General features: G+C 35.6%; 2 protein-coding genes across 2 annotated transcripts in view; one reads left to right on the top strand and one right to left on the bottom strand.

The window, feature by feature from the left end:
• The window catches only part of LOC137399443 (tectonin beta-propeller repeat-containing protein 2-like), a 170,952-nt gene that overhangs the window by 108,848 nt on the left and 47,177 nt on the right, over positions 1-14,927 (top strand). Inside the window, exon 25 of the mRNA XM_068085562.1 lies at positions 148-286. Within this exon, the coding sequence (XP_067941663.1) occupies positions 148-286 (139 nt within the window). The remainder of the gene's footprint in view (positions 1-147; positions 287-14,927) is intronic.
• Positions 7,640-14,737, bottom strand: LOC137400148 (uncharacterized). The gene is made up of 5 exons (XM_068086463.1): positions 14,279-14,737; positions 11,107-11,250; positions 10,223-10,450; positions 9,353-9,537; positions 7,640-8,189 (listed from the first exon to the last, which is right to left on the bottom strand). Exons 1-4 carry the CDS (start codon positions 14,369-14,371, stop codon positions 9,394-9,396), a joined length of 609 nt encoding a protein of 202 aa, XP_067942564.1. The 5' UTR covers positions 14,372-14,737; the 3' UTR covers positions 7,640-8,189; positions 9,353-9,393.

Below are 14,927 nucleotides of genomic sequence, written 5' to 3'. Positions count from 1 at the left end.
TGCTTATTTGAGCTTGGCTTGTGCTTGAGTAGGAAAAATTGATGAAATTACAATCAATCACTCAATATCAGTTATTTTATAAGTTTTTATTGTCTAACGTCAGCTGGAGAGATTTGTTGCTAAAAATCTTCTTGTCATTGTCTTCAGGGCCATTGCTTCCGGTCGGTACACGTGAATGACAAGAACACAATGGTTTGGGCAGTCGACACGAATAACAATGTGTTTGTGAGGAAGGGGGTCACAACACAGCTTCCTATCGGAACATCCTGGGTGCAAGTCAGTGCAGGTGAGTAGGAAATAAATGTTATTTACTTACATATAATATACAGCAAAAACTTAGCTACCGTAAAACATACCGCACCCTTTTTGCGTGTAAATTTTGGATTACCAAACATTTCATGAATGCTAATTAAAAGTTATGAATTTAAACTATTGCTATAAATACCAAACGGTAACTCTGTCTACCAAACAATATGTCAGTTACGCATAAAATATTGAAAATTTATAACTGTAAATATGTGAAAATTAATAAAAATGCACTTACTACGCTACCGTAATGTTGAATATAAATCATTATGCATGTTACTAATTAAATACTGAATGCACTAATCCTTGATCTTTACTATAGTAAGAGCCGTGCCCTTCCATTTGTCATAAGTCATAGTTGAAGGTTTGTGAAAAAGATGGCATCGTATGGGATTCGAACTCACACATACAGAGTAGATGCTAGAGTTGAACAGTGTTCTCAATATAACCCGGCGAACACAAAACTTTGCAAGTGATACTAATGGAATCTGTAATATATTACTATATAATACAATATAATACAGTGCAACATATATGAATAACTTAGTAAATGTAAAAGAACATCTCAGAGACAGAATAAACATTGAATGTAAAACTGTTATTAATTGCTGTTCGAAAATAGACTAAACCGATACATCAGAACAGATTGAATTAATTATTGTTTGTGTATAAAGTGTTGTGCCGGAAAGCAATGAATTGTTTGTGATGATGTATGACATTCGTATGACATTTGACATTGACTCATTTTCATAACTGTCAATAGTGAATGGATATCTTAAGACCGTTATAATATTTTAAGTTATTTTAAACATCAAGTAAGATAATTTAAATCAGTTAAGATGTACAAGTAGTGATTCCAATATTCTCCAATTTGTTGGAATCCTGTGTTCATTGCCTGAAAGGCGGCAATTTGGTTTGTTATGATAACTTTATAAAAACTTACTTACAAAAGCAATTATTTGAACTCATTTGTGTAAGTATTAGCAGTGTTAAGAACCAAAGTTTTGCTAACACTCCCTTAGCGGTTGTTATATCATCATTGTAAAAAAACTGGAGTCATGTACAACCATGGACAAAACACATCAGTTGAAAGAGAATAACATACTGAAATTTAACACTATTGCCAACATTTAGCTGTTAGTCTTTTGTAGATGCGTTAACGTGTTGCGCGTTTAAAACATGAAGTAGTATTTAAATGTTCTACGTTTAGCTATATCACTTAGCATCATCAATCATGACCCTTGCAAACCTCTATCAATCATCTGCCATAGATATTCTGAATGCTTAACTGGCCAATCAAATCTTTGATAACACCACGATTGTGAAAGTCGCAAACTAAGACTCTCTTATTGCCCGCGTGGGAAAGTATAGAGTAATACGAGCTGATCAGTAGATTGGTTCTCTGTCTCTACAGCTCTGGAGTTTTGCCAGATGTCAATATTTCTATGTTCATGTTCAGAGTGACACGGCTAAAATCCTTATATAACTAAATCTACTGGTACTACAGTATGCGTTGAGTCAAAAAGTTGTTCAGAGTTATATTGTACTGAAATAGAACTAGGGAGGTAAAAAACTTGGTTGGCGCATCATTAGTGTATATAAAATGCGCCTATAAATCTTACTTGTTCAAATGCTACTAAGGTAGAATGATGTGTGTTTTCATTTCGAAAAGAGCTGTGTATAAAGTGTAGTAGGTATTTTTACTTACTTTTGTACATATATCTCATAGGCACTTATTCAAAATTTAGAGATTAAAAAAGTATTTATTTATTATAAATTTACAGATAAAAAAGTATTCATTTATTTATTATAAATTTAGAGATAAAAAAGTAGATCTTATCAGTATTTTTGATCATTTGCGATTTCTTATGAGGTTTGAAATGAACTGACTGCCAGGATGTTTCAAGATTAAAATTGACAAAACTCGATGGCGATTAAAAGCTCAGAAGAAAGTCCACACCAAAATGATCAAAAGGGTGATTGTCTAAAGGGGCTCGATGGACGTCCCCCAAAATAAATTTTTCTTTTTGAAAGTATTCATAACGACGAACCATCTCTACTTTTGACTTTGTAATTGTTTGAAGTATTTTTATTTCCACATGTAGGCCTGTGATGATGTCGCTGTTCACAGTGACACCAATCCTCGATTCCATACATATTCTTACCCATGACCAAATTAAGATTATGATAGTGTTGCATTTAAAGATGCTACCCTAATGCAGGATATTTTGTATAAAGTTCTCCGAAAAGTGCAGTTCATACTGATTAGCTCGTGTACCACGCTGCGGTAAATATTCATTCCTAGATATAACCAGGGCCAGTTTGTGACTAAGGTCAGACACATACTCACTTCCACATGTACTCACGTATATGAATAACATTTAAATTTAATTAGTCGATGTTTCAAGGTGTGAACAACTGGTAACAATATACTGGTATTCGCAGAGGAAAAATCAGTATTGTTAAAGTACAAAAAGCATAAATGATTATTTCTCCAAGTCAGTTTATGACCAGTGACATTGGTTCTCTTGTCATTCAGAAATTATCACTCAACTGGTTCAAGGTAAATACTGGCCCAATTTTCTCTAAAAATGATGTCAGTAGTCGTGCGCATAGTTTATGAGTGATAAATATTTTGCCTCATCGACATCTGGTACTTTTATGTTTACACAGCAACTAGCAGGAAACAATGAGACAATTTCTGACCAACTCACCTTTAAATAATTTTACACACCTATAGCTATGTATTTGAGGCTATATTTGCAGTTTTATTCTAATAATCATGAGCAAATACAAAATAACATATATGTCAATAGAGACACGTAACACTGCTACTTGATCGCACTAACTTATGTCATAACAAGTGGGACAAACAGGAAGTGTGGCTATTGATGTCATTTTTGGAGGTCTTTTTCTTCTGAGTGTTTTAATTGCGATCAAGTTTTGTCAATTTTAACCCTGAAACATCCTGGTTGTCAGATCACCTAAACAAAAAAAATCTCAGACGATAGAACAATACATATAGTTTCTCATGAAATCTATTAATGTTTGACATGAGTCGTTGTGTAATTAGGGTTTTGTAAATACCTCCTATCCGTAACGGGACAACTGTGTACAATTTATTTATCGTGTCACCTGATGTAGGTATACATAATTTTGAGATGAAGATCTAGCAGCTAAACTCTGAAGCGTGTACAATTATGTTAAACTGTATAACCAAGCAAATGTCATGCACTTCCATTAGATATTTATGCAGTTAGTATTTAAACTTGACATTGCAGCTCTATGTTTATAAGCTAAACAATATTTATAACTTGGTAACCAAGAGCGCTCTTGTGAAACTATGGTGAACGGTAATCAGTATAAAGATTCATTTTTGTCTCACAGTATTTAAAAATTTGAGTTGCTCAATTTCAGTATGGCTTTAACATTTTTTATCTCATCAGTCTGTGTGCTACTTTTTTGCCAATGGTGGTAAACTATGCGGTAATCCCTCTTTTTTCACATTTAACTCTCTGTTACCCTCTGGTAAAAGTAAAAACCCATAAAATAGAAGCTAATAAATTCATATCTAATGAAGTCACGTTTTATTAATCGTAAGTGTTTGCCTTGTTTTCTTAAGGTCAGTAGACAATTTTAAGGGCCGAAAGCATTTCAGAGGCATAATGAAGGGCGTCACAACCACTTTGCATCTTTAACCTTCACAAAATAACGAAATGACAGCGAAGGGTGGTGACTGTTATTACAATGATGCTGCTATCGGGAATGATCTCACTGGGCACTACTAGGGGAGGATTTCCATGGGCACTAGTAAAGGGGGATCTCACTGGCCACTAGTAGGGCAGAATCTCACTGGGCACTAGTCGGGAAGGAGTTCACTAGGCACTAGTAGAGGAGGATCTCACTGGGCACTACTAGGGGAGGATTTCACTGGGCATCAATAGGGGAAGATCTCACTGGGCACTAGTAGGGGAGGATCTCACTGGGCACTAGTAGGGGAAAATCTCACAGGGCATTAGTAGGGGAGAATCTCAAAGGGCACTAGTAGGGGAGGATCTCACTGGCTGCTGGTAGATGAGGATCTCAGTGGGCACTAGTAGGAGAGGATTTCACTGTGCACTAGTAGGGGGCAATCTCACTGGGCACTAGTAGGGGAGAATCTCACTGGGCACTAGTAGGGGAGGATCTCACTGGCCACTGGTAGATGAGGATCTCACTGGCCACTTGTAGGGGAGGATCTCACTGGGCACTAGGAGGAGAGTATCCCACTGGGCACTAGTAAGGGAGGATCTCACTGGGCACTAGTAGGGGAAAATCTCACTGGGCACTAGTAGGGGAGAATCTCACTGGGCGCTAGTAGGGGAGGATCTCACTGGCCACTGGTAGATGAGGATCTCACTGGCCACTAGTAGGGGAGGATCTCACTGGGCACTAGGAGGGGAGTATCCCACTGGGCACTAGTAAGGGAGGATCTCACTGGGCACTAGTAGGAGAGTATCCCACTGGGCACTAGTGAAAGAGGATCTCACTGGGCACTAGTTAGGGGAGAGATCTATGTACATGTATTTTAGTTTTTTTAATTCTTAAATTTTTTAATGAGTAGTTTTTATCCCATGTGATACTGAAGCCATGAAAAGTGAACCACAGAGTACCATAATCTACCGTACGTAAAATATTTTCCATCGCTCCTCTTATTGTATATAGGCCTACTGTTGTTAGTTTTGCCTCAATTTGATATGACCCCGCGATGCTATGATACATATAATCATGGTAGGTCTATGATATACCCATGTATATTTAAATACGTACACACACCATACTCGTGTAACCTTGCTTATAAAAGAGTTTTAACATGAACCTGTCACCAGCTGTAATACAGCCATAAATTTTTGTACATAAATTTGTGTCAAATAAAAATATAGGTATTTTTTTGGTATATATAGATTGAAACGCTTCAGACTATGCACTTAAGCTTCTGACCATGCCTATTTTTTATGTAAGCTAATATGGCAAACAATCCACTAAAATATTCTTTATATTTCTAGTAAAATTAAAGCTAAGAAATTTTACATGAGCTATCTTTGTATTATTTAGAAAAGAAATTTTTAACTGAAATAAATAAATGAACTTTGCTGACTTTGAAAATGTTTCAAATCTTATGCAATATTACTCGCAATGATGGGCAACTGGCAAAATAGACTAAATTCCTTAATGTCTTGATTACTACTTTTAAACTAATTTTAAATTAACCAAGCCTAATTTTTCAAGTACGATGCGTACTTGAAAAAGTAGGCTTGGTAACAAACAATCCACAATTATGATGACAGCAGAAATGGTTTTATATAGCGAATGCTAAGCCGACTTGAACGAAGCTCTTCAGTTTTTTCATTAAAAAGCCTTATATAAGTATAAACTTTTGGCTCACATCATTTAAGTTTCTGTTTATGATTAGCTGCCCTTGTGAAGAATGGTTCATTTAATTGGTTTGTGTTGATGATTCCGTGTGGTGTAATTTCAATGCATTTGCAATCTTTACTATAATAGAGCCATGTCTCTCCATCGCTGCAATTGAGGGCTAAAGAAAAAAAAAAGTTGCATTATACAGAGATTCAACTCTCAGCTTTCAGCATAATAAATTAATGATTTGGCAACTGCTCCACTCGACTACTCACTGTCATAACTGAATATTTGTGCATTTAGTTATTACACCTGATGATCTCATGGTAGACTAGACTGCCTGGTTACTAGTCTTACTGATATAAAAGCTGTCTTAAGGAAATGCGGTCGTCTATAGTGACTACTCTCTTACTTGCGGTTTACAGGTGTTTCAAGCAGAACTAACCTTGGAGTAAATTATGCATTCATAATATGATATGCCAGATTAGTAATCGCCGCTCATTAGTTCTGTAAAACCCGATGATGTATTCGGATAGAGCTAGTAGATATACACCCGTCTAGCCCTATCACCATGGTACTATGTCTGATTTATAGAAGCAGATTACTTACCCAATGTCTTTTCTCTTAAGTACATTCTAGTTGTTCCAGCATTCTAAGCATTTATGTAATATTCCCTTATGCCCGTCTACTGTTGAAATCTATCAGAAAGCAGCTTGGGAAACTACTCCTGCAGGTAATACACACAGCAGTTTGTAGAATTCAGATTGAGGTTTTTTGTGATCAACCTAAACATTTTTGCTGTGTAATCATAAGCCCTTATATTCTAATAAGAATTACTTCCAAAATTATCTTGTATAAAATATAACCATCACCGCCTTGGGTCTCCAATAAGTGCAGTTTATACTGATTAGCTCGGGTACCACAGTGTGGTAGATATTCATTCCTAAATATAACCAGGGCCAGTTTGTGACTAAAGTCAGACACATACTCACTTCCACATGTACTCACATATATGAATAACATTTAAATTTAATTGGTCGATGTTTCAAGGTGTGAACAACTGGTGACAATATACTGATATTCTCAGAGACAAAATCAGTATTGTTAAAGTACGAAAAGCATAAATGATTATTTCTCCAAGACAGTTTATGATCCGAGACATTGGTTCTCTTGTCATTCAGAAATTATCACTCAACTTGTTCAAGTTAAATACTGGCCCAAGTTTAGCTGAAAATGCCTTCAGTAGTTGTGCGTACAGTTTATAAGTTTATAAATATATGGTCTCATCAACATCAGGTACTTATATGTTTATCCAGCGGTTAGCGGTAAACAATGAAACAATCTCTAACCAACTTATCTTTAAATAATTTGACACATCTATAGCTATGTATTTGAAGCTAAATTTGCAGTTTTATTCTAATAATCACGAGCAAATACAAAATAACATATATGCCAATAGAGACGTGTAACACTGTTACTTGAACATACTAACTGATGTCATAACAAGTGGAACAAACAGGAAGTGTGGCTATTGATTACATTTTTGGAAAAGTCTTCTTCTGAGTGTTTTATCTGCGATCAAGTTTTGTCAATTCATGTCAGTTTATGATCATAGGCATTGGTTTTCTTGTCATGCAGATGCCATCACTCAGCTCATTCAAGTTAAAGATGTGAAATATTTATATGAAAAATATGTAAAACACGATGACAGGGCGATATAGCTCAACATATCCAGTGTTTGTGAAAGCTGTTAATCCTTCACTATTCAATCAAGTTGTTAGTAATTACGCTAATTTTGAAGTTGTTTGGAGCTCATTCATCAGATTATTCTCAAGTATTCATTTGTTTCATCGCTTGAGCGTTTGTTTTATAAAAGTTCTAATTGAGGTCTTGACGATGGATTCGTATACACACGAAGACTGCATGAAAATGCCTGTTTCATCACATTATCTATTCAAAATAAAAATTGATAACATAGAATCGTCACTAATATGTTAGAAACACTTTGTGATTCCTGGTTTAAAAAATTGTAAAAACAAAATACCATAGTTTGTCAAGCTTATATGTTTTTTGAGAATAGGCAATACTATAAAAGTTTGACAATATAATAGATATCTTATTCAAACATAGTTGCAGCACCGGAAGAGTACTCAGGCTTGTTGAGGAGACTGTGTTTTCGCTGCAAACCTCTTACAAGTTATCGATAAAAATTATCGTCAACCTTATCTCTAGCCATTGCTTCGTGGAACATAAATGCAAACTGGATTCGTCGACCCAGCAATATATTTATCAGACGATTTAAATAATGTTGTATATATATTATAAAAGCACGCTCTATAACCAATATCAACACGCTCTATCCTCGACTATTTTCACCGTTTGAAAGGTCGCTTACTGCTTGTCTTCACTTCTGGACAACTTCTCTTTTGACATCTGGTTTAGTCATCCTTAGTATGATTGTCTATGCACCTCTTTTGTCTCTGAAACTGTAGGAAAAGTACACGTCAGTCATGGATCTGGTTCAATGTTACAAGACTGCACATTTATCATTGCTTACATTACATACATTGTCAACATTCAGCTAGTACAAGACTAGTAATTGAATTTTTTTTCGAAATTAATAGTTTAAGAAAATGTGGCACTCTTTGAAATCCATTGAAAATTATGACTTTGATCGTAATTGTTTAAAAGACACATTGATCAACTCCAAAATGTATTAACTTAAATGTTTTTATGCATGTGATGATCATCTACTTATAGCTAGTGATCAAGCCCTTTCTATGACACGCTATATACAGTTAAAACATAAAGCATCACTTGAACAGTTTCATGCCGAAGATGGCTTTTGTAAGCTAGTTTAATTTGATCACCTGTTCTGTAATTTAGATAATCTTTTACTTACAAATCCTCATTTGATTGATTTTAGATGAAAACTTAGTTATCTTAAGAACTATCTTAATAAACATTAGGCTGATTTATAAAACAATAGAAGTTGCGCTGACACTTGAGATACATCCTTAATCAACTCTCCTTTCATCTTAAGTTTTAATTTTTGTTTCCTGCATGTATCCTGTCACAGTGGCAATGCGTTGAGCTGGCCATTGTTGGCAGTTAACCAAGCTATGCGCCCAGAATAAACAGATGAGTGCACAAAGTACTCATTTGTCAGAAGTTGACACCTGAGTGCGAATGGGATCCATTCGGGCTCGGTGTATAGCTGTGACCTTTTAATTATCTTTTAACACTACAATTACTTCTTTTACAAAAATTCATGATTGAGATGTGCATTTTTGCTAATGAACTTCCTTTCTCCGCCGCTGTACCGATTTTTAAGGCATTTTTTGACAGATTTATGTTACTCTGAAAACCTTTTCAATTGGTTTCTACAGCAGACCGACTGCACTTCCACATGTCTTAATGTTGTCTGCTACAAAAATTTTTTACGTTTAGTAAATTGTTTGAATGCATAAATATATATAAATTAATTTAAAGTGAAAATACTTTTATTTAATTAGTATTCTACATGTAGATAAGTAAATTATATATAAAGTAAAGATATCAAACAGTCATTATCTTTGTGCATAGGATTTCTATCATTCATCACAACTTCTATTCGAGTTAGCATGAGATTTGATAGGTCAATATGTACCTTATCAAGTTATGCCTCAATGTATTTGGCAGCATATCTCCTTAAATAGTTGATGGCTCTGTGACAGCCGCGGTTCCATTGACTGTTTCTGCTGGAATATTGGTTATTGGTAATGACCTTGTCGCAGTCAATAAGGCCTCAGCTGGAAAAGGTATACCTCCTGGAAGGCTTAGTGGTGCAGTTGTCTGAAATGTTACAGAGCTTAATTGTACTTACAGCAATATGAAGGTTATCATTAACAGTAAACCTACAATTATAGTGTGATAATCGGTGGCAAAAAATTTGGTGTCTCAGAATCCTCGCATAACATGCTTAACATGAATTGAAAATCATGAACTTCGATTAAAAATGTTGATACTTCATGCAACCAACAAGCACAGCACAAATAGTAACTTCTATCTGATCCAGTTATTTTCATTTACAACAAGCCGTACCGATTGACTAGTTACACAGATCTTATTCAATTGGAATGGAGATTGTGAGGAAATTAAGTATGGAATTTATAAAGTCCCACACTCCATTAGCTCAGCCTCCAAACTGGTATCCGATATTGTAACTCATGGATGGCTTGAGAATATAGCCCTTCGCTCACCAGTTTTTGCTTGCCAAAACTCTATCCTCAGTATAAATGTACTTTTTTTGCAAAAGATATTTCTTACTTCAGGTTAATTTGTAAGATTTAAATGAACTACAATTTAGCTTTCGAATTGACTTGACGAATTGATTATAGATTCTTTTATCAGTGCCCAAACTTCAGCCTACTCTCAGTGTTATTGGTGTGACTAAAGGAATAGGCATTCAAGTATTAACAGTTGCTTGATCCACATTTGTGTTGCGTGTACACATTGACGTATTCTCAAATCTACTTACTGTTGGAAGTTTGGGCGGGCGTGCGCAAGGGTTGATGACGGTAGGATCGTTATAGTATCGGACTGAACAGGGATTCGCGGAGCCACCAATATATGCCGGCTCTAATTGAGATCCTGGGGCGCATTTCATTTGAACTGCCCACACGGGTGTAATACATCTCCAGAATGTGCACAGATTCATGTCATCGGCAACATAAAATACTGTGTCCTTGGGTACCATTGGAGGTCTCTAAAAATAAACGACTCGTTGAAGCTCTTGGTCAGCCAAGCAAATACCTAGCAAGGAGTATTGCATATACAGTATATTGTCTATAAATTGGAGTGTCAGACTACAAGGAAAAACTCTGCTTCTTCCTTCAGTTGTATCTATTTTGTTTTGACATAATGAGAACTTGCGGTGAAAGCTTACGTTGGAATCAAGAATAGAGAATATGCCCAGTGAAAAAAAAACTGGATAAACTGCAATATTTCAGAGAAAGATAAAATAACATGAATGAACATTAATGAACTATTGCTTATGCATTACGTAGAGCTTCTGAATAAAAAAACTATATTTAGAATGTCAGGAAACAGTTTGAGTGCAGGTATGTGAAATGAGTAAAATTAGCTACATTCAGAAGTACCAAGTAAGTATACTTATCATAGAATGGGATATGAGATGGTGATCGATATTTCATTTTTGACTGCTGCAGAAGTCAATCTATCATCACTACACATAAGCTATCTTTGGACATCTTTACCACAAACTTCACAGTTATACACAGGGAAATTACAAAAATGGACAACATAGCTTCACACTACAATCATAGGATTCACATTTACACACAGAGCAATCACATAAATGGACATTAGAGGAATTCCTTGACAAAGGGAGGTACAACCCACCGTAGTAGTTGACTCCGGTTCATCTATAAAGATGTCTTCCACAGGGCAAAGAAGGCTGCCTGGTCGGCAAGGGGTTGTTTGCTCTATACTCGATGAAGGCGAGACACTAGCCTCTTCAGGCCATGTTATAGGTACAGGTAGGGTCTAGAAAGGTACCAGGTAGAGTAGGGTGGACATACATGGGGAGTATATAACGAAGCCACATAGAACACGGAAAGACTACATTCACAATGAATGCTGTTTTTATTTCCTTCTATTGGCCCCTCATTCTGCTGTGCATTCGTCTATAAACCCAATTTGGTACCCAAGTTTTTACTACGACCGTTGAGATGGATTACTTTAATGATAAACGTATTAATTATTGATAGATATTTATAGCACTGACGCATGCCTACTAATAACTAAACAGAAGTTTCATATTTCCAGCTGCACCTGCTTATTTTGGCATGTTTGACAACGTTCTCTTTTTCTTATTAAATTGTAGGTTCATTAAAGATGAACCAAAACAAAATTGTAGGAGGTTTGTTAGAAAGTATTGATATTTTTTATCATTTGCCATTGTCTTTGATGTTTGAGGTGAACTGACTGTCAGGATGTTTAAAGGTTAAAATTGACAAAACTTGATTGCAGTAAAAACGCTTAGATTCAAGCGAAAGTGCGATTATGACATAGTTCCAAAACGACTGACAGAATAGAGACAGGTAATGCCGCGACTTGAATGCAATAGCCAGCATTAACTATCGCAATGATGACAATAGTAACATCAATATGCACGTATGTTTTCTCGGAGTGTTTCAGTCGCAATCAAGTTTTGTCAATTTTACTCTTGGAACATTTTGACAGTCAGATCAGCTCAAACATAAAAAACAATTGCGAATGATAAAAATTTTTTGATAAACTCCACTAATATTTCGCGCAAGTTTCATCTTTAAAACTTGACTTATTGATGATTTTCTACTTGAATTGTTAAGCAGAAACATTTGCAGATTTGTGTTCGTTTGGCTTATTATGCCACGTATACATTTAAAGTAGCTTTTAGATTTATTCACTTTTATTTATCTTGATTTTTATGTTTTGCTTACTTATAGTCAGAGCCTCTGGCACTGAATGACAGTCGACTCATATAATAGACATAAGCTACTGCTTTCCTCAATGATTTATACCTCTTAAAGCTTCCTTAATGGAAGCTACCAAGACGGATTAGACCTAGCAGTTAATAACTCTAGTCATTTAGTTGAAGTTTATCTCGAGATCTTAAGTTGTAGTCACTCTCCCTTTTAATCACTCTACAAATCAGTTCTATGACTATATTTTTTAAGCTATAGGTAATGTTAGTGCTAGATTTTACTAAACTGGTGGCCAGCGAGTTGTTCTCACTGTTCTACGAGACTAGAGGATGTTACGTGCGTGAGAATTACTACTATGTTCCTTTATAGCCATTTTATAAAGTTGAGAGTCATTCAGCCGAAATGAATTAGGCAGTTTAGATTAATAATCCAGCTTTAGATTACTTATCCATGTATAGGCATGATGTTCATGTTTCTTGTTGTAGCTTTTGAACTCTGCACCTTTGAAATATACTTTCTAGCTCACAACAACAAAAATGATGTAGCTGTCATATACATGTATGTGGGAAAAGATATATCAATCGTATATAAGGTTATACCAAAAATATAATTTACCATGTCTCAGCTAGACATTATAAAATCTCCTAGCTCCGGTAAATATTGCCCATATGTTTTTGCATAGGGTACACGCAGCACACCAAATCATATTTTCATAAATAACTTTAAATTTGATTTTAGACTGTTGTTCGTATACTGAAAGTTTTTCTGTCTCTGAAGTTACTATGTTAGGATCTCTTGCTATACCTGTAACCTATTCTATGCCTTGCTCTGTGTTATTAACGCTTATAAATAATTCAAAGAAATCTTATTACTATCTCTCTATAAGCAACGTCTGCATTGATTATCATAATCTACATGTATTTGGATGATCATAACTGTGCAGTCCAATTTCCTTTGACTAACATACTCTCTCCAACATACACTGAGTGGTAGGAGGAACTCTGATACAAGCTTTTACGTTCACTTGTGGTTTCCTCTTAAGAGACAGCTGAATCACAATTATTTATAGATTTCATAAAATAATTTTTAGACTGAACTTCCACAACTGTAGCTCGTCTGCGATTACTGAAAGTTCTCTCTGTAATATGCTTGTCGGTTGAGTCTTTTGTTTATAGATTTTAGAAAGAGGTTTTTAGACTTTGACCGCAACAATTAGTCAAATTTTTCTCTATAATAAAGCCTTATCAGATAGTTCAGTATTAGATAATACTACTTTTCCCAGAATAGATGATATTCGTGTGAATGTAATAATGGTATGTATGTTGCTTATATCCAATGATAGCTTATTTATCTAGAGTAAAGAAAATAGTTTTGCTTGAATTGTTCATGTGACAATTCAGACTTTCATAGGTAGATTCATGCCCTAACAAGTAGGTGAGTTATGCGGTTTTTGGTCTGCTCCAGCCGATACTGATTACTTCCCTATTTACTATGAATTTACTAAAACGGGCTCTAATGTTCCCTAAATGTATCCCTTCTTTGCTGAAAATGGTTAATTTTAAAGTAAGTCGGGAGTTTATACATCATAACCTATGATGCTGTGTTCAAGGAGACATCATAGCTTATGATCCTGTGTTCAAGGATGCGTATTGATGAATGGTATGTACCACGGACTAATTAGTAGTGCGCCGACATTCAAAAATTTGCATCAGCTTGGCTTCCTTAAGGGCATGACAAATCGGAGTCCAGTATAATTATGTTCACATTATTCAATGTCACTTCCTTATCAAGAGCTTTTCAGACTTTCTCGCCTCTGCTCTATTAATTGACATCCTATTTAATTAAAACTTTTATAGAATTTGGGTGTTTTCCATTTTTTTTGTCTTTGGCTTGATATGTTTTTGTTCTTCTGATTTGACAGTTTTTAAAGCACATAAATCAACATATGGCACTTTGCAAAAAATATCTTTTTTTGGTTTTCAAGCATTCTGTTGTATGTAAGCAAGTTTCGCTACACCAAAGCCAAGCACATGAACACAAACAAGGGTGAGCATTAGTATGAGTACATTGAGAAGTGGTGGTTGGGATGGTGTAAACTCACATACCTTGAAACAGTCTGTGGTCGAGAGAATCATCTTAGGTTGAGCAGAATACACACTGGCGTAGAGGTATATAATGATGGTTAGCATGAAATGCATTGTTTTAGTATATCTTTGGTTTAGAGTATTATCTTCTAGTGGTCTGAGATGTTCAAGTTATGTAAGTTTTCCACCGTTACCATCCGCAATTCTAGTTCTTTGGTTTGTCTGGAAGGTAATGTAGAATTGTTCAGGAGTTGTGTGTTTTTCTTGTCTTTAGTCTAGCTTTGGAAGGTGTTGACTGATGTTGCGGCTCTATTGAGTTCTCGTGAGTTTGAGTTCTAGCAGGTAATGACAGGTTGAATCGTCGTGATTCAAGATGACTAATGATGAGAGTAAATGCCAAGTTGTATCGTAATGCTAACCTGGACAAACTGAAGCAATAGAATCTGTTGAGCTTATATAAGTAGGCAAGAGATTAAACGCCTTGGCCCAAAAGTTCATCTCAGCCAACCATTATGAGCATTCTTCCATCCATCTTCATCTGTAAGATTTCTAATCGTCTGTAATTGACTCTCTCGATTGGTTTCTACCTCAGATGGGCGGTCCTTATGCAGCGATTTGTCATCCTGCCTGACTTACGCGACTCTCTCATAATCATATCTTGACACGTTCA

This window comes from Watersipora subatra, chromosome 7 (assembly GCF_963576615.1).
Source record: "Watersipora subatra chromosome 7, tzWatSuba1.1, whole genome shotgun sequence".
NCBI classification, from domain to species: Eukaryota; Metazoa; Bryozoa; class Gymnolaemata; order Cheilostomatida; family Watersiporidae; genus Watersipora; species Watersipora subatra.
The sequence above is the reverse complement of the archived record's forward strand: the minus strand, read 5'-3'. Positions and strand labels throughout refer to the sequence as shown.